The sequence below is a fragment of the Lipotes vexillifer genome, unplaced genomic scaffold (assembly GCF_000442215.2).
Source record: "Lipotes vexillifer unplaced genomic scaffold, Lipotes_vexillifer_v1.1 scaffold1221, whole genome shotgun sequence".
NCBI lineage: Eukaryota > Metazoa > Chordata > Mammalia > Artiodactyla > Lipotidae > Lipotes > Lipotes vexillifer.
In genome coordinates, this window is record NW_006783353.1 from 582,653 (window position 1) to 602,985 (window position 20,333).

General features: G+C 39.0%; 1 protein-coding gene across 1 annotated transcript in view; it reads left to right on the forward strand.

The window, feature by feature from the left end:
- GADL1 (glutamate decarboxylase like 1) overlaps positions 1-20,333 on the forward strand; it is a 148,114-nt gene that overhangs the window by 55,418 nt on the left and 72,363 nt on the right. Inside the window, exon 12 of the mRNA XM_007455935.1 lies at positions 7,109-7,160. Within this exon, the coding sequence (XP_007455997.1) occupies positions 7,109-7,160 (52 nt within the window). The remainder of the gene's footprint in view (positions 1-7,108; positions 7,161-20,333) is intronic.

Here is a 20,333-nt window from a genome sequence, read left to right on the forward strand (position 1 = left end):
GAATTTAATTTATAGTCTAAGGTTACTTCCTAATTTTGCAGAGAAATATCACAGGAGGATAAGTGTAAACATTTCAATTCAGTTCAACAGCACATTGTTTGTAAATGTTTGTCAAGTTGAATTGAATTGAATTAACATTTCAGCGAGCATCACTGCAGACTCTGTGACCTATATTTAAAATAATCCCTTTTCTGTCATGCCATTAGTCATAATGGTTTTCTTGCCTTAACTTTCCACATTCTTGATATCCGACAGTCCATTCCTGGGGTGGGCAAAAGCCATCATCTTCCCCCATCCCCAGTGACAGGTGCCAAGGAAGAGTCCTTTTAAGGCATGTCACTTGGAATGAATGTGAAATTATAAACTTGGAGAACGTTTCTCTGGGATTAAGAATTATTTCACATTAGCAACACAAGTGCTTTATTTTCATGATTTTATGTCTTTTCAAATTGAATGTGGTTCTGCTTTTTAGGAAAGAGGAAACATTTTCTGAATTCTGAGGTCTATTCTATTAGTTGGAGCCTATGTGCAGTTGTGCACTGGTAAACTGTTTCTCAGGAGGGGAAAAAGGCCCCAGTTTGTAATGTCTGCCAATTTCCGTGGTGTAAATATTCCCACTGTGGAAAATTGCAAGCTACCAACAGTCGCAGCTGGTAAATTTCTGATTATTTAACAATTGGCTCTCACTAGCCAGTACAAACTAACTCTATACTACCATTGATTATATGAGCCAGCATAATCGGTTCAAACCACTGGCTGGTGGGAGTTAAAATACCATTTCTCATCAAGCCTACTGACCTGCAGCCACTTGTTTTAGAGTTTACCTAATAAAAATGATTCTCATCCACTGTCAAAAGACTGTATTTGGCTTAATTTCTAGGTCAGACCAACACTGTTTTGTTTCCAAGAAGTATGATTTTCTCCAGTAGACAACAACTCTAGCAAAGTAAAGCTGCAGGTGACACTTGTGTTACTATTTGTGGTACACATCTGTCATCAGCAGCCTAAGGGAGATGAGATGCCCATTCCCACAGGCCCTACCTAGGTCAGGTCTCTTAAACACAGAGAAGGCTGTGCAAGTCTTTTCCCCAGGCATATTGCAGTAAGGATTGCACTGATTCCATAGAAACAACATTTCCGTGTTCCTGAATCTGAATGGAACTTAGTTTTAAAATTTGTATATTGACCTTAAGATTTAATGGCCAGATTTTGATGGACCAATGGACAGCCATCACCCTGATCAGATGTTCCCTATTCCCTTGGGAAAGCAAGAGCAGACCTTTTCAAGAGGACAATGATTCCTATTTTATGAGAAATATGTCAGAAATCCAGCAAGAAGGAACTAATTAGTTCCTAGAAGATCTCTGAGGCTTTCCCTAATTTCCATTTGACCCTTGTCATTCCAATGGATGAGATAACATTTCTCTCAAGAAATATTAATGACAAAAAACTTGCTTTCTCCTTTGGTTGTTGGAAAACCAGTGACATTGGGAACCTAAAGCAGCATGTGATTATTAAGCATAATTGAAACCCAGAAGGCTGAGGTTTATTAAAACCACCATTTCGGGCACAAGGTGATTGTGATCTCTGATATCTAGTTAGAAAAGTTGAAAATGTGTCATAATACCCAGGGCTACTGGTTGCTGAGGGCACCTTGTAGGCCTTTGTTACAACACTTGAGTTAAATGGATATTCACTAAGGGGTAATTTTTAAAGCAAATCTAGAAGAGTCATGTGCATAAGTCTTTTCAAGAACAACAAACAGGTCAGGAACTCCCATTCTGCTATGTTGCTAGGTCTCCAGTGTATCATTTATCTATTCCTCTGACACACAATCTCTGTAATCTCTCAGATGGAATTCATTTCACTGACTTGCATGAACACTGAGGGATTTATTGGTACCAGTATGGAAAAGGTAAGCAGTAACACAAGGCAGTTTTGTGCTAGTGTATTTCTCTAGGTGAGGAGAGGGAGAGAGTCTAGAAGACTATAGAAGGGCCAACGTTTTCATTTTTTTCTTTATATTTGTAATTTTAAAAACATCACAATGCTGTAAAATGTAGCATGTAGGTGTCTGTGATGAATCACACATGCCATGCAATATGTTCTCATATATGCAGAGCATACAGAAAGCATATGGAAAAAATCCCAGGAGTTCTGGGAGTTTCCATTGCATCAGAAGAAATTTCAAATGAGATGAGGCTGGGAGAGGCACTTGGTCCAGAGCGCTCCAGGGAGACTCCAAGTGGCTGGTGAATTAAGAAAGGGACTGGAAAGGCTATTTCTGGAAAGGAATGTGTGTCCGCAAAAGGGCAAGTGAAATGCACAACTGTTAAATGGACTCATGGAACTAAGGAGGGAAATGTTTCAGAGCAAGATTTCATTAATGTACATTTCAAAACTAAGCCAGGATCTTAATAAAATGAGTTTTTCACCCAGTAAGATTGGTGAAAACTTACTAATGTGTATTTTTTTCTCTCTCCTCTCTTTTTGCTAAGCTTAGTGGGAAGGACTGTGAATTTTATGGCGCTATTGTTGCTTTTTGAACCCATTTACCTGGATGCCTTTTGGTAGAAGTGTTTTATGTTTCCTGAGTTTTATCAAAAACCTCAATGTATATCTTTTTTTTTTCTGGCTTGTATCAGATAAGAATAGAGTTGTGTGGTTTTTTTTTTTAATGTATTTTATCTTTAGGCTGTTTCCATATACTGAAAAGTTGCGAGGAATAAATCATCCTGTGACTGTGGGCAGAAGTGACTTAAACCTTATTTGGATCCCCTCCCCCAAAACTCATTTCATTTAAGCATTTATTTAATTTAATTAATTTATTTTTATTTTTGGCTTTGTTGGGTCTTAGTTGCAGTGTGCGGGATCTTTGTTGTGGCGCATGAGCTTCTCTCTAGTTGTGGCACGGGCTCAGAAATTGCAGCGTGCAGGCTTAGTTGCCCTGCAGCATGTGGGATCTTAATTCCCCGACTAGGGATAGAACCTGAGTCCCCTGCACTGGAAGGCAGATTCTTAACCACTGGACCACCAGGGAAGTCCCTAAGCATTTATTTAAGAAGAGGGTAGGTACCCTATAGAAGAGGCACTTTATGCTAGCATTTCTGAACCTATGCTCCATGGGATAATAGACTTCCAGAAGATCTTAATAGATGTTCTTCCAAAAAATGTTTCCACGGTCAAATATGTTTTGACAATGCTAACCAATACATTGGTCCTCTCTTGGAGGTTCAGAGTGTTCATTAGTACATCAAAGGCTCTGAGGGGCTTGTAATATAGGAACATTTTAAACTTTAGCCAGTAGGCAGACACTGTTGACTGTTCATCCAGAAACCATTCTTCCTTGTTCCTTGCCAACAGAACCTCAATTTTATGTAGATAGCAATATTCCAGCTGGGAACATTGACCTAAGCCTATCCCCTTTGCCAGTCATTAGCTTAGGGATGGATATGTGACTTAGGTTCAGTCAATAAGATACAGGAAGAATTCTATGAAGGCTTCTGAGGAAAATATTCTTACCTAAATAGAAATTAAGAGAAAATGCATTTTGCTCCAGCCTCCTCTCTTTCTTCCTGGGACACTGTCACATATGGATGTGATGTGTGGAGCTGTGGCTGCCGTCTTGTGAACACAAGTGAATTCACTAACACTCTGAACATGGCAGGCTGAAATAATAGAAAATGCCTGTTTCTTGGTGACATTACTGAACTTTCCAACCAGCTCAATAAATGTTCTCATGAATTAAGCCAAGTACACTTCTAATTTTAAGCAAAAGCAATCTAATGGATATGCCTGGCATTGCTCAAATTTATTTGAATGGAACACTTTCATGTGGGAAACCTATTAACATGGTATACCAAGGAACATAGTTTGGGAACTCTGGTGTAAACCTTTTATTATTGTTATAGCTCTTTATCCCAATCACCTCCACCCTCAGTTCAGTTGGAGTGTTTTTTACACTGGGCTTTACAGGTTCTGAGAGTGACTGCATGGGGGTATTGATCAGGCACAAAGCCCAGATCCATGTGGTTAGCAAAAAGCAGAGTTTTAACTGAAATGATTCAGCTCTGCCTTAGGATGCCTTTCTCCCAGGAGCAATGTTAGCCAGTTTGACAGATTTTTTTTTTTTTTTTTTTTTTTTTTTGGGGTACGCCGGCCTCTCACTGTTGTGGCCTCTCCCATTGCAGAGCACAAGCTCCGGATGCGCAGGCTCAGCAGCCATGGCTCACGGGCCCAGCCGCTCCGCGGCATGTGGGATATTCCCGGACCGGGGCACGAACCTGTGTCCTCTGCATCGGCAGGCGGACTCTCAACCACTGCGCCACCAGGGAAGCCCTTGACAGATATTTTAAACTGAGACTATGGGCAGTGTGTCGAAGTTTCATCTTAACAGTCTTAATCTGTTGGGGAAGGATTTTACAAGTCTTGTTCCACATCGCCATTACGTGCATGAGGAAACTGAGGAGGGCTCAGGGAGTCTGAGGAGTTTGCCTAGAATCACAAAGTTGATCAACTGCACAACTAGAATCTTCTAGAGTCGTTCCCTGGATTTCATAATCTGGGGTATCCAGGATTAGTGCAGGCCCCCTCAGAATGGAATCATGGCACTGAGCTAGCAGATTGTCGTTATATTTGTGTCTGAAAAGGTAAGAAAAAATAGGGTTCATGAAGCTTTCCTTGTATAGATAAAGATTGTATATGTCTACTTTGTTTTGTCATTTGTATTTTTTTCTTTTATTAATTTCCTTTTCAAAAATTATGAGTCACCACACCTATGAAGCTTTGCAGAGATATAAAAAGAGAGTAAATAGTCTCTACCTCCCCACTGCATCCTGTTTCTTGCTTCCTCAGGTAGACATCAAGGATGTCTTTAGGATGTGGTCTTCCATACTTCATTCCATGATCATATATACATGTGGAGAGGGCTCACTTATGCTTTTTCTTCTTTTTACATTTTCTTAAAAAGCAGAATCATATTATCTACATTTCTCAGTCCCTTGCTTTCATCTCTTACTAATACATCATGAGCATCTCTGTGGTTTAATTGAAGTGGATATAATCCATCCTCTAATAGCTGCATCGTAGTACATGTGTTGCTGTAGTACATTTTATTTTACCCTTTGCCAATTTCTGGATATTAATCTTGTTTCTAATTATTCCGTATGGAATACACACACATACACATGCACATGTAGATTTAGACGCAGCAATATTTGTGTATGCATCTCTCTCTCTCTCTCTCTCTCTCTATCTATCTATCTCTATCTCTCTCTCTATCTCTCTATCTATCTGTCTTAGTGTTGATGAGGTTTTCCTGGTAGCCCAGCATCTCATAAGTGGTTTGCTGGATCAGAAGCTACGAGTATTATTAATTTTGAAAGGTTTATAGCAGCTTTCTATCACATTCACTAGCACTGGATGTTGTCCCTCTTTAAATTTGTTTCCAGTGTCCTGTGGGCAGCAGGTTTAGTATTGTTATTCTGATTTGCACTTCTTTGTTTACCAGTGATCTTGAGCATCTTTTCTAATGTTTATTGACCATTGGAATTGCTTTTATCGAAAGTTAGGCAGTGTGCTAACGATGTAAAAACTTTACAGCTACATGACATCTCCTGAAAAAACGTTCAGGGAAAGGAGTATGTAGAAAGAACATCAAATACTTTGTGAATCTGTGTGTGTGTGTGCGCGCGCGCGCGCGCGTGCGCACGCACGCACATGTGTGGTGTCACAACATTATTGCTCAAAATAAAAGATTCATATTATCCAGTTAATACCGATAGGATTTTTTAAGATATTTAATAATTTAAAGATGATATAATCTGTATGCTAAGCACCAGTACTTAACCTTATGCAAAAAGCTAAAAAAATTGTTTGGGAAAAAAGAACTTCATCCCATTAACTGGTGTATTTCATATCCACATTCTAGAATGTCCTTTAGTAAATAAACATAGTAATAATAATCCCCCATTTCCACAGTTTATATTCTATACAATTTTTTACATATGATTTTATTTAATTTTTTTACAACATCCTTTTGAGATTGGAAAATCAGAATGTGTTATTCCAGTTTTACAGGTAAGGGAATTGAGGTCCAAAGAGGAGCATTTCTTTGTTGTCCTTAAGTATTAATTGAATATATGTAATTTAGTTACACAATCAATTCAATATGATGGTACCATAATTCCATATGACCGGACAGGATTTTTAAAGCCAGTGCTTGCTTGCTTGCCTGCTTTCTTCCTTCCTTCCTTTCCTTTTGGCTATAACATATAAAATTACAAAATACCCTGGAAAGTACATTTTTGTCAGCACCTCCGATCATTTCCTTACATTTGACCCCCAAGTTTGAAATACTGGGTCAAGTGTTATGAACTTTTCAAAGCTCATGAACAAATCACTAGTTTTCAAGGCCAATTGTTCAGAAGGTTTATCTTTTTATTTAGACAATAACCAAGCCCAGTGGGGCAGAGTCAGTGTTCATTGACTCTACATTCTCAATGTCATTTTAGTCTTTTCTCCATCACATTCCATATCTCATGTAGCTGTGCCCTTTGCTTATGGCATGATAATTCTTTTTTCCCTGACATTCAAGATAACTTCATAGACATTCTATCAATGGCTACAACCCACTTACTTTTAGCATGATACCAGTGATCAGTCTTTCTTCCCTCTGGCCTGGCCTTGGGAAGGATGGTGTTGCACTTCCTTGATCTTAAAAGAACACACAAGCAAGACTAAACACCAAAAACTTTTACCACCAAGCCAGCTAGATAATTTAAGTACCTATGCTAAATCCCCATCTAGAATATGAATGAGATATATATCTAATCTACTTTGTGTGGCTTTCACACTTGGGTTGAAGTCTGATGCTAACATGTAAGATAGACATCATCTCATCAAAGAGATGTACCTTTTTACTCAGGCCCCAGTGGATTGCAGTAGGCTCAGGTGTATCTGTCTACATACAAACCTGTGCCTGTACATGTACCCTTACTTATTTCTAAGCCTTGTCTCTGCATCAGAAATTATAGTTTTATTGTATGTCAGCCATGTTCATGGGATTTTTAGATTGAAGATTATAAATATTATTGTGAATTTTTTTTAGGTACCTAGTAGAAGAAATCAAGAAAAGAGAAGGATTCAAATTACTGATGGAAGTAAGTGATTACAGAATTGTGCTTGTGATTTTGTCAGTCAACAGTGATGAAGGTGGTAATTTTCTAATCTATTATATTTCATTGGTTTTTGTGTTGCAGACTTACAAACAAGCCATTAGCTTAATTCATAGAGTCCATTATGTTAATTTACTCTGTTAGTGAGTATTTTTCCTTTGTTGGATTCAGAGAACACACTTGCCTTTAAGTATTGAAAATTACAGTGCTCAGTAATAATTACCAAGGATAATACTGAATAAATTATGACCTGTCTCTTGACATATAAATTGCATAATGATTGTACTGCAAATATTCAACTGTGCTATAGTGGTGCTTCTGTGAAAAATCAATTAAGTGAATGTACAATAATGCATATAGTTTTCTCTTTTTATAAAATAATGAGAGCATATTAGCTTTGGCGCAATGGGAAAATAAGTCATTTTGTTGTTGGATTGTTTGCTATATATAAGAAATATGGTGGTTACAAAGATAGAGATTATTGGGGTTTTTTCTAAAATATATGTTTAGAAAATATGAAGAATATTATTTAATTCTGATTTTTAAGAAATATAAAGTGTGAAGTTTGCTTAGCTCTTCTTATAGCATATAATTTATAGCAATTTTTAACATAATAAAAATCACTTAGAGACTGCAGCCTAGGAATGTATCCTGTATATAAGCAATCTGGCTAGTTTTTGGTGTTCATTTATTTGGCAAGATTTACTGAGCAATTACTACGTGCTGGAGATATAAGACAGGGAAGTTCCCCACTCTCGTGATGCTTACATCCAAAAGGAAAGTGACAGGCAATAAACAAGCAAATTATTACATGGGAAACATCAAGCTGGGGGAAGTCTTAAGAAAACAATAAAACAGATTCATGAAAGATAATAAGTAATTACAAATAACTCATTAGACAGTTCCAGATGTGGGAAGTACTATAATAGAAATAAATAGGGTAAAATGCTGAAATGGGGGGTGTGGGTGGTGGTGGCCTTTTTGGTTGGGATGCAGGTAGGGCCCTCTGGGGTTGTCTCTGTGCTGAGACCTGCTGAATCATGGTAAGAAGCATGCCGCACAGATGCCTGAGGGAAAGGCATTCTAGATAGAATCAACAAACAACTGCCAAGGCTTGAAGCTGAAAAGAGTTCTGTGTGCGGGCTTCCCTGGTGACGCAGTGGTAGAGAGTCCACCTGCCGATGCAGGGGACACGGGTTCGTGCCCCGGTCCGGGAAGATCCCACATGCCGTGGAGCGGCTGGGCCCGTGAGCCATGGCCGCTGAGCCTGCACGTCCAGAGCCTGTGCTCCGCGACGGGAGAGGCCACAACAGTGAGAGGAAGAGTTCTGCGTGTTTGAGGAGCCAAAAGAAGGTGCATTAAGCAAGGGGGAGAGATAGTCGGTGATAGTGTGGAGAGGCTGGCAGAGACCAGATCTGCTGGAGCCAGGTGGGTCATGGTAAAGACCTTTGGCTTTTATTCCAAGTGTAATCTTCGGAGAAGTTTTCAGAGAGGAGTCTGACTTCCATTTTGAAAGATGGTGCTGGATGTCATGAGAAGAGAGGGAGGGGGTGGTGGTGAGGGGAGGACAAGAAAAGAATAAGCGAGACAAGGTGGGAGTCTGTTGCAGTAACTTGGGTGAGATGTGATGGTGGTCCTCAGATGACTTTGGGAAACACTGCTCCGGAGACTCCTGGCCATGGATTCTCCCACTGTCTGCAAAGGGGGCATCTGATCAGAAGGTTCTAAGAATCCGGACTCCCTGAAAACTAGGGATATAAAGGAACTTGCACAAAGAGCAGAAGAGTCCATATTTAAATGACTCTCTGGTAGCACCACTAAAAAGCAAGAAGACCAGTTTAGAATGTGGAACATTCCACAGTACAGCTGACCTGGTTTCTTCAACAGGTCAGTGGCATGAGGAAAAATAAAGGAGAATGTGATGATGATCACTTCCGGGGTTAAAGAAACCTAAGAGGCAGAACAACCAAAGGCAACATATGCACCTGTTGGAACCCTAGTTTGAGGGAGCCAGTTGTAAAAAGTAAATTTTGAAACAGTTGGGGAATTTCTAATATGAACTGGTAGGAGTTATCACTGATTTTGTTAGACATGACAATGGCATTATAACTACAGAAGAGAATGTCTGTATTTTCTAGAGATGCATACTTACCATGTAAGGATGAAACAAGAGCTATCTGACTGGATTGAATTTGAGTTTGAATCACCTTTTTTATTTTCTTGAGGTTGAATTACCTCTTTATTTTCTCAAGTTTGAATTGCCTTTTTTATTTCTCTAGCTGTGGGAGGTATAGGTCTTAAGAAAAGTGCTGTACACCTCAGAACTGCACAGTCTTTTGATAGAGCTGAGAGAAAAAGTGATGAGAAAAATGAACTGATTTAAAAGTTCTTTATATACCTTCCTAAAGGCTTAAAAATTGAGGGAGGAACCTCTTGCCACCATCTTTAGGGAATTGCAAACATTCACATCCTTGTAACGAAAGTTAAGGTAGATTTTAAGTATTAGGCAGCCTTCTGCCCTGGATATTTTATCTGTGGGAGCCAGATGGCCCCAAAGCAGGGAAGGTGGCTCCTTCAATGGTCCTCCGGAATTCCTACTTATAAGGGATTTTGTATGTGATCTGCATTTGCCTCTTTTCTCTGTATCCATTTAGAGAAATAAAGTAAGTTTAGACCTTGAATTTCACATATAAGTGTCAAATTGATTAGCTTCTTTTTGTTAACAAATGCCTTCCTTGCACTGATTAAATATAACCCTAATGCGTACTTAAGAGAAGAGATACACAGGTTTGATGAGAGTCCAGGTCTGTAAAACTGCAAGGTTTTCAATTTAGGAAAAAACAAAGTCTATAATGATAGATACGTATATTTCACTGTGAAGCAGATGGCAGTGAGAGTGTTAAGTGGAACATTAGAACCAGTAAATGAACACAACCACACAGAGTATCTAGTACTTGAATATCTTTCCCTGAAAAGAACAAAAGTAATGCATATCTTCTTGAAGATGATTGAAACTTATCATTTCAAAGGAATTCTGCATTATTCATAGGCCCCTGAAAATCCTATCTTTATTTTTCCATGTTGGATCTAAGATCTAATATGTTTTCTTAGCGGTATATACTATCATTCACATGTTTATTTTGATCTCTTGGGAGAGTCCTAATTATTCAACTTTTTGTTTTTCTCTTCCTGAGTTCTGCCTTAGAAAGAGTTGTTTAGGTTTCATAGACTTCCTGAGTTACAAAGGATCTTCAAGGACATCTAGTCAACTTCCTGCTCAGTGCAGGAAACCTCTCTTGATAGTTCTTGTTAACAGGAAGTCAACTTCTGCCAGGACACTTCCTGTGTAAGAGAATTCACAGTTTATTCCTCTTCCAGGGAGCTCTGAATATTCATATTCTAATACTTACTGAATCCTACTGTTAGGATTTGATATGTACCAAGCACATTGCAACTTACAGTTTTTTAAATATAGTTTTTATATAGTTTTATTAGATCATAACAACCTTCTATGTGCTAAATTCAGTGCACATCCTTTAATCTTCTTGGACTTCTGCAGCATTTTGCACCATTATCCACTTCTTTCCTGTCTTGGTTCCTTTAACTTTCTCTCCCAGTTTTTCTCCTTTCCATTTGACTTTCTCTTCTAAGTCTGTGTGTGAAGATCTCTTCATCTGGGGACTGCTTAAATGCTCTCCATTCTTTTGTCTTGGCCCTTTCCTGTGTCCATTTCCCTGAAATGTTTTATCCATGTCTAGAGCTTTGTCATCAATAGTCTCAATAACGTCTCCATCCCTGACTTGTCTCCTCAGCTTCAGTCCTTTGTATATAGGTATGTCCTGGAGTCTTCCAGACTCCCACAGTCACCTTAAATTCATCATTTCTAAAGCTGAAGTGTAGCCATTTTCTTTACCAAAATTTTGATAAATTCATTTTCCAGATGAGTTTTTGGAACTCTTTTCCATTAGAACTATGATCCATCTTCTTTTTCATTAGAACTATGATTTATCTAAACCAAAGTCTCTATGTTGTCTTCACCTATGTCCCTTCTCTACTCCTAAAGCCACCACCTTAGTTCAGGCTCCCCTTACCACTCAGGTTGGTGCTGTCTCCCAACACATCCGCTGCTTCCAGTCTTAGACCCCTTTATCCCATCTCCACACTGCAGCCACCCTGTGGGCTTTCTAATAAAATGAAATCTGTCCCCTAGACCGAAACTCTCCAGTTGCCTCAGGAATCAAGCCCAGACTCCTCAGCATGGCCAGTGAGGAAGCCCTTTGTGAAAGGATGCCCATCTCTGTTTCCAGCATAACCCCTCTTCAGCACACCCTGCCATCTAGTCATTCCAGGTACTTGCCATCACCCTGAATACACCAGCTTCTACCTGCGTACTATTCACTTTGCCAGGAATATTTCTTGGATTATGAGAAATTTCTTCTTTTAAAATACCCATACCATTGCAGCTTGATTGCCTGTACCTAGCTTTACTACTGTTCTCTGAGTTCCTGGAGATAAGCATAAAATGTAAGTCATGTTTCTCATCCCAATGCCTGGTCCAATATCTAGAACATATAAAAATTTTGAGTTATATTCTGTGTTTAAATCGTATGAAATTGAACATTTCAGTTGCCCTTCTTTGGACATGCTATAACTTTTTTATGTTCCCCTTCTAATACGTAGGCAGAAATTAACACAGTGATGTGTCTCACCCAGTGAAGATTTTCAAGTGGGACTGTTTATCCACTTGAAAAGCACATCTTTCTACCAATATAGTTCCAAATAATAGTCACTACACTAGTAGAGTGCCTTCTGTGCGCCAGATGTGGTGGTAAATGTTGGAAATAATCTCTTTACTCATCAAACCAACTCTGTGGGGTAGACAGTATAATCTCCATTTTATAGGTTAGGAAGCTGAAGCTTAGAGAGTTTGACACTTGTCCAAGCAAAGACGTGGTGAAGTTGGGATTCAAACTGCGTCCATGTGACTCCAAAACCCAGGCTTTTTGTGCTACTAAGTGCTGCCTTTGGAATTTTTCAGTAGTCTAATCAGTTACTTAAAACTTGTGAGCTTGAAGTCAGGTAAAATCCATCATGACCCCCTTCTCCATTCTATATTTGCGTGATTGATCATTTCAGTCTATGTGCTAGATTCTACATTTATACTTATTAAAAAGCATACTGCTAGTTTTTATTATTATTATTATTATTATTATTAATCATCATCATCATTGTGATCTAATGATATTTCAGCAACAGAGATGAATTTCTTTTGGCAAAGCTCAGTTTTAGAGAATACAAACTACTATATCTTGGTGACCACTGACTTTTTTTCCCCCAAGGGTCTCATATTATTTGCTCAATAATCCTTGCTGGAATTGACATCAGAGCACTGGCTTTATTTCTTGGAATATATCTCCTTTCTTTCTCTTTGAAAATCAGGATAGAATGAACCCATCTTTTCTTTAGTGACACTTCTCTACTTCTCCATGAATTTTTAAAGATGATGACAATGCTTTTACTGCTACAGGTTTTTTTGTACCCTTCTCTATCATCCATCTGGTCTAGACACTTGGATTCCCTTTTGTGCCTTCTCAATGTTGTGGTGTTAGACAATATGGACTAAATGTGGTCCTAAGATGCCCAAGAGGTCAGACTTTTATATATGTAGGGAATTAAGTGGCATGTGAACGGTTCTACTCTGAAAATACACTTTACTGCTTTGAAGCTACTTGAAGAAAGTCTATATAAAATAAAAGCTACAGAGGCAAAGAGACAGGAAAACTCAAATCTGTTCCTTGTGGATATTCAAGGGATGTTTTTTCCAAGTTTTAATCATTTGGGGAATGCCTATAGTAAAGGTATTCCACCAAATGGAGCATCAAATTTCCTCCAATGAAATGAAATGTCGAAAAGGCTTCACCAGTTTTCAAATATCATAGCACTGGAGCCACACCATTCTAAAAGAGACTGGGCAAAGATATCACAGATTTGTCACTTCCAAAATATCTAAACCGGGCTTCCCTGGTGGCGCAGTGGTTGAGAGTCCACCTGCCGATGCAGGGGACACGGGTTCGTGCCCCGGTCTGGGAAGATCCCACATGCCGTGGAGCAGCTAGGCCCGTGAGCCATGGCCGCTGAGCCTGCGCGTCCGGAGCCTGTGCTCCGCAATGGGAGAGGCCACAACAGTGAGAGGCCCGCGTACCGCAAAAAAGAAAAAAAAAAAATCTAAACTGAAACTTATCGAAGGAAGAAAATATAAAAGGTGGTTCAAAAGGACTAGGTCCTAACTTATAATATATAGAGCAGATCTGGTAGCAGATAGAAACTATTACAAAATGATTCATAATGTTGCCATGCAAATGAAAAAGAATGGCTTATTTAATGATGTATTAGGGTCCAATAAAAAGACAAAAACTGCACAGGAATCTGAAGTGGGAAAGTACAATGTAAAGAATTATCGTGCTTGCTTTAGCAGCACATATATTAAAATTAAAACAATACAGAAAAGATTAGGATGGTCCCTGTGCAAGGATGACATGCAGATTTGTGAAGAGTTCCATATTTTAAAAAAAGAATTATTAACAGGAGATTGGAGTCATGGGAGATTGCCTCGCATGAGAGAAAGAGACCCTACAAAAATACAGAAATAGCAGATACTGTAAAGAACAGACATCACTCCTAAAACGGAGATGGAGCACTGAGCAAGAGGCCACCCCCACCCAGGGCTGAGATCCAGACTTGGTTGGAGAGGGCGCAGTGTGGCTCCCGAGATGACAGGGAAGTCCCCCAAGGTGTCACACAGGTGGGGTCTCTAGGAGTCCACCTCCTGGAGTGCTGGAGGATGCTGATCTCAGGGCACTGCCATATTTTAGAACTCACTCAAGACATCCAAGGCAAGGTGCCTCGCTGGCAGCCCTCCCTATGAAGTCCCCGGAGGAGAATGTGCAAGGAAAAACCATTTATGGGCATCCTCCTGTGACCAGGCGGCTGTGAAGCCGCCACAGGGCGTGGTGCTGGGGGAAGCTGTCAGGGGCCACTTGCTGCTGGTCACCAAAAGTGCTGAAAAGAGCCCCACCTACTGCAGGAGCCCCATGAGATGAGTGCACGTGACCTTCTCCGTGTCCCTCCAGCACCCTCTAGTGATAAAGTCTCCAATTGGACCAGATGGCAAGGAGAAATATTTATAGAGTCCACCTCCATTATTGGAGAACATAAAGAACGGGTGGATTTGGAGCTGAGAGGCAATAAATTGATAACTGACATAAATGGCACCTGGAAAAAAATCTTCGTTGATATAAAGACGGAAATTCCTAGAATCTAGTGACAGATAATAACTCTGTTTTTTTCTACTTTCTAATCAACCATAGTGACTTTATTTATTCGCAAAAAGATTTATTCACATTAGATGATTAAACAATTTGAAGGCCAGGACATTCTATTCTAGAGAAACCAAATTAATCATAAATTGGAAAACCAAGTATAAATTGTGTAGGTCTGTAAAGACTATTGTAGTTTCATAAAAAATGTTTATGGAATTGACTTGAATTACAAAGTACCTTATTTGTTTTTTTATTTTTTTAATCATTTCTTTATTTTTCCCATGTTCAATATTAGTTATCTATCTTATACACATCAGTGAATACATGTCAATCCCAATCTCCCAATTCATCACACCACCACCACCACACCCCACCTTCCCCCCCTGGTGTCCATACGTTTGTTCTCTACATCTGTGTCTCTATTTCTGCCTTGCAAACCGGTTCATCTGTACCATTCTTCTAGGTTCCACATATATGTGTTAATATATGATATTTGTTTTTCTCTTTCTGACTTACTTCACTCCGTATGACAGTCTCTAGGTCCATCCATGTCTCTACAAATGACCCAATTTCATTCCTTTTTATGGCTGAATAATACTCCATTGTATATTTGTACCACATCTTCTTTATCCATTTGTTTGTCGATGGGCATTTAGGTTGCTTCCATGACCTGGCTATTGTAAATAGTGTTGCAGTGAACATTGGGGTGCATGTGTCTTTTTGAAGTAGGGTTTTCTCAGGGTATATGCCCAGTAGTGGGATTGCTGGGTCATATGGTAGTTCTGTTTTTAGTTTTTTAAGGAACCTCCGTAATGTTCTCCTTAGTGGCTGTGTCAATTTACATTCCCACCAACAGTGCAAGAGGATTCCCTTTTCTCCACACCCTCTCTAGGATTTGTTGTTTGTAGATTTTCTGATGATGCCATTCTAACCAGTGTGAGGTGATACCTCATTGTAATTTTTATTTACATTATCTAATAATTAGTGATGTTGAGCAGCTTTTCATGTGCCTCTTGGCCATCTGTATGTCTTCTTTGGAGAGATGTCTATTTAGGTCTTCTGCCCATTTTTTGACTGGGTTGTTTGCTTTTTTAATATTGAGCTGCTTGAGCTGTTTATATATTTTGGAGATTAATCCTTTATCTGTTGTTTCATTTGAAAATCTTTCTCCCATTCTGAAGGTTGCCTTTTCGTTTTATTTCTAGTTTCCGTTGCTGTGCAAAAGCTTTTAAGTTTCCATAGGTCCCAATTGGTTATTTTTGTTTTTATTTCCATTGCTCGAGGAGGTGGGTCAAAAAAGATCTTGCTGTGATTTATGTCAAAGAGTGTTCTTCCTATGTTTTCCTCTAAGAGTTTTATAACTTCTGGCCTTACATTTAGGTCTTTAATCCATTTTGAGTTTATTTTTGTGTATGGTGTTAGGGAGTGTTCTACTTTCATTCTTTTACATGTAGCTGTCCAGTTTTCCCAGCACCACTTATTGAAGAGGCTGTCTTTCTCCATTGTATATCCTTGCCTCCTTTGTCATGGATTACCTGACCATAGGTGCGTGGGTTTATCGCTGGGCTTTCTATCCTGTTCCATTGATCTGTATTTCTGTTTTTGTACCAGTACCATATTGTCTTGATTACTGTAGCTTTGTAGTATAGTCTGAAGTCAGGGAGTCTGATTCCTCCAGCTCCGTTTTTTTTCCCTCAAGATTGCTTTGACTATTTGGAATCTTTTTTGTTTCCATACAGATTTTAAGACTTTTTGTTCTAGTTCTGTAAAAAGTGCCACTGGTAATTTGATAGGCATTGCATTGAATCTTTAGATTGCTTTGGGTAGTGTAGTCATTTTCACAATATTGATTCTTCCAATCCAAGAGCATGGTATATCTCTCCATCTATTGGTATCATCTTTAATTTCTTTCTCAGTGTCTTATAGTTTTCTGCATACAGGTCTTTTGTCTCCCTAGGTAGGTTTATTCCTAGGTGTTTTATTCCTTTTGTTGCAATGGTAAATGGGAGTGTTTCCTTAATTTCTCTTTCAGATTTTTCATCATTAGTGTATAGGAATGCAAGAGATTTCTGTGCATTAATTTTGTATCCTGCTACTTTACCAAAATCATTGATTAGCTCCAGTAGTTTTCTGGTGGCATCTTTAGGATTCTCTATGTATAGTGCATTGATTTTGAGAGATTTCTGTGCATTAATTTTGTATCCTGCTACTTTACCAAAATCATTGATTAGCTCCAGTAGTTTTCTGGTGGCATCTGTAGGATTCTCTATGTATAGTGTCATGTAATCTGCAGACAATGACAGTTTTACTTCTTCTTTTCTGATTTGGATTCCTTTTATTTCTTTTTCTTCTCTGATTGCCATGGCTAGGACTTCCAAAACTCTGTTGAATAATAGTGGTGAGAGTGGACATCCTTGTCTTGTTGCTGATCTTAGAGGAAATGCTTTCAGTTTTTCACCATTGAGAATGATGTTTGCAATGGGTTTGTCATATATGACCTTTATTATGTTGAAGTAGGTTCCCTCTATGCCCATTTTCTCTAGAGTTTTTATCATAAATGGATGTTGAATTTTGTGAAAAGCTTTTTCTGCATCTAATGAGATGATCATATATTTTTTTTCAATGTGATAATATGGTATATCACGTTGATTGATTTGCATATATTGAAGAATCCTTGCATCCCTGAGATCAATCCCACTTGGTCATGGTGTATGATCCTTTTAATGTGTTGCTGGATTCTCTTTGCTACTATTTTATTGAGGATTTTTGCATCTATACTCATCAGCGATATTGGTCTGTAATTCTCTTTTTTTGTGATATCTTTGTCTGATTTTCATATCAGGGTTATGGTGGCCTCACAGAATGAGTCTGGGAGTGTTCCTTCCTCTGCAATTTTTTGGAAGAGTTTGAGAAGGGTAGGTTTTAGCTCTTCTCTAAATGTTTGATAGAATTCACCTGTGAAGCCGTCTGGTCCTGGACTTTTGTTTGTTGGAAGATTTTTAATCACAGTTTCAATTTCATTACTTGTGATTCATCTGTTCATATTTTCTGTTTCTTCCTGGTTCAGTCTTGGAAGGTTATACCTTTCTATGAATTTGTCCATTTCTTCCAGGTTGTCCATTTTATTGGCATAGAATTGCTTGTAGTAGTCTCTTAGGATGCTTTGTATTTCTGCGGTGTCTGTGGTAACTTCTCCTTTTTCATTTCTAATTTTATTGATTTGAGTTCTCTCCCTCTCTTTCTTGATGAGTTTGGCTAATGGTTTATCAATTTTGTTTATCTTCTCAAAGAACCAGCTTTTAGTTTTATTGATCTTTTCTATTGTTTTCTTTGTTTCTGTTTCATCCATTTCTGCTCTGATCTTGACGATTTCTTTCCTTCTGCTCACTTTGGGTTTTGTTTGTTCTTCTTTCTCTAGTTCCTTTAGGTGTGAGGTTAGATTATTTATTTGAGATTTTTCTTGTATTTTGAGGTAGGCTTGCACAGCTATAAACTTCCGTCTTAGTACTGCTTCTGCTGCATCATAGGTATAGTCGTGTTTTCATTGTCGTGTTTTCCTTGTCATTTTTCTCTAGGTAGTTTTTGAGTTCCTCATTGATTTCTTCAGTGATCTCTTGGTTATTTAGTAACGTATTGTTGAGCCTCCACGTGTTTGTGTTTTTTACGATTTTTTTCCTGGTAATTCATTTCTAATCTCATAGTGTTGTGGTCAGGAAAGATGCTTGATATGATTGCAGTTTTCTTAAATTTACTGAGGCTTGGTTTGTGACCCAAGATGTGATCTATCCTGGAGAATGTTTCGTGTGCACTTGAGAAGGAAGGGTAATTAATCTGCTGTTTCTGGATGGAATGTCCTATAAATATCAATTAAATCTCTCAGGTCTGTTGTGTCATTTGAAGCTTCTGTTCCCTTATTTATTTTCATTTTGGATCATCTGTCCTTTGGTGTAAGTGAGGTGTTAAAGTCCCCCACTATTATTGTGTTACTGTCAATTAACTCTTTTAGAGCTGTTAGCAGTTGCCTTATGTATTGAGGTGCTCCTATGTTGGGTGCATATATATTTATAATTGTTATATCTTCTTCTTGGATTGATCCCTTGATCATTATGTAGTGCCCTTCCTTGTCTCTTGTAACATTCTTTATTTTAAAGTCTATTTTATCTGATATGAGTATTGCTACTCCAGCTTTCTTTTGATTTCCATTTGCATGGAATATCTTTCTCCATCCGTTCACTTTCAGTGTGTATGTGTCCCTAGGTCTGAAGTGGGTCTCTTGTAGACGGCATATATATGGGTCATGTTTTTATATCCATTCAGCAAGCCTGCGTCCTTTGGTTGGAGCATTTAATCCTTTCACGTTTAAGGTAATTATCGATAATGTATGTTCCTATGACCATTTTCTTAATTGTTTTGGGTTTGTTTTTGTAGGTCCTTTTCTTCTCTTGTGTTTGCCACTTAGAGAAGTTCCTTTAGCGTTTGTTGTAGAGCTGGTTTGGTGGTGCTGAATTCTCTTAGCTTTTGCTTGTCTGTAAAGCTTTTGAATTCTCCATCAAATCTGAATGAGATCCTTGCTGGATAGAGTTATCTTGGTTGTAGGTTCTTCCCTTTCATCACTTTAAGTATATCATGCCACTCCCTGTGGCTTGTAGGGTTTCTGCTGAGAAATCAGCTGTTAACTTTATGGGGGTTCCCTTGTATGTTACTTGTCCTTTTTCCCTTGCTGCTTTGAAGGATTTTTCTTCTTCTTTAATTTTTGCCAATTTGATTACTATGTGTCTTGGTGTGTTTTTCCTTGGGTTTATCCTGTATGGGACTCGCTGTGCTTCCTAGACTTGGGTGGCTATTTCCTTTCCCACGTTAGGGAAGTTTTCAACTATAATCTCTTCAAATATTTTCTCGGGTCCTTTCTCTCTCTCTTCTCTGGGACCCCGATAGTGCAAATGTTGTTGCCTTTAATGTTGTCACAAAGGTCTCTTAGGCTGTCTTCCTTTCTTTTCATTCTTTTTTGTTTATTCTGTTCCACGGCAGTGAATTCCACCATTCTGTCTTCCAGGTCACTTATCTGTTCTTCTGCCTCAGTTATTCTGCTATTGATTCCTTCTAGTGTAGTTTCATTTCAGTTATTGTATTGTTCTTCTCAGTTTTTTTGTTCTTTAATTCTTCTAAGTCTTTGTTAAACATTTCTTGCATCTTCTTGATCTTTGCCTCCATTCTTTTTCCGAGGTCCTGGATCATCTTCACTATCATTATTCTGAATTCTTTTCCTGGAAGGTTGCCTATCTCCACTTCATTTAGTTGTTTTTCTGGTGTTTTCTCTTGTTCCTTCACCTGGTACATAGCCCTCTGCCCTTTCATCTTGTCTGTCTTTCTGTGAATGTGGTTTTTCTTCTACAGGCTGCAGGATTGTAGTTCTTCTTGCTTCTGCTGTCTGCCCTCTGGTGGATAAGGCTATCTAAGAGGCTTGTGTAAGTTTCCTGATGGGAGGGACTGGTGGTGGGTTGAGCTAGGTGTTGCTCCAGTTGGGCAGAGCTCAGTAAAACTTTAATCTGCTTGACTGCTGATGGGTGGGGCTGGGTTCCCTCCCTGTTGGTTGTTTGACCTGAGGCAACCCAACACTGGAGCCTACCTGGGCTCTTTGGTGGGGCTAATGACAGACCCTGGGAGGGCTCACGCCAAAGAGTACTTCCCAGAACTTCTGCTGCCAGTGTCCTTTTCCCTATGGTGAGCCACAACCACCGCCCGCCTCTGCAGGAGACCCTCCAACACTAGCAGGTAGGTCTGGTTCAGTCTCCTCTGAGGTCACTGCTCTTTCCCCTGAGTCCCGATGCGCACACTACTT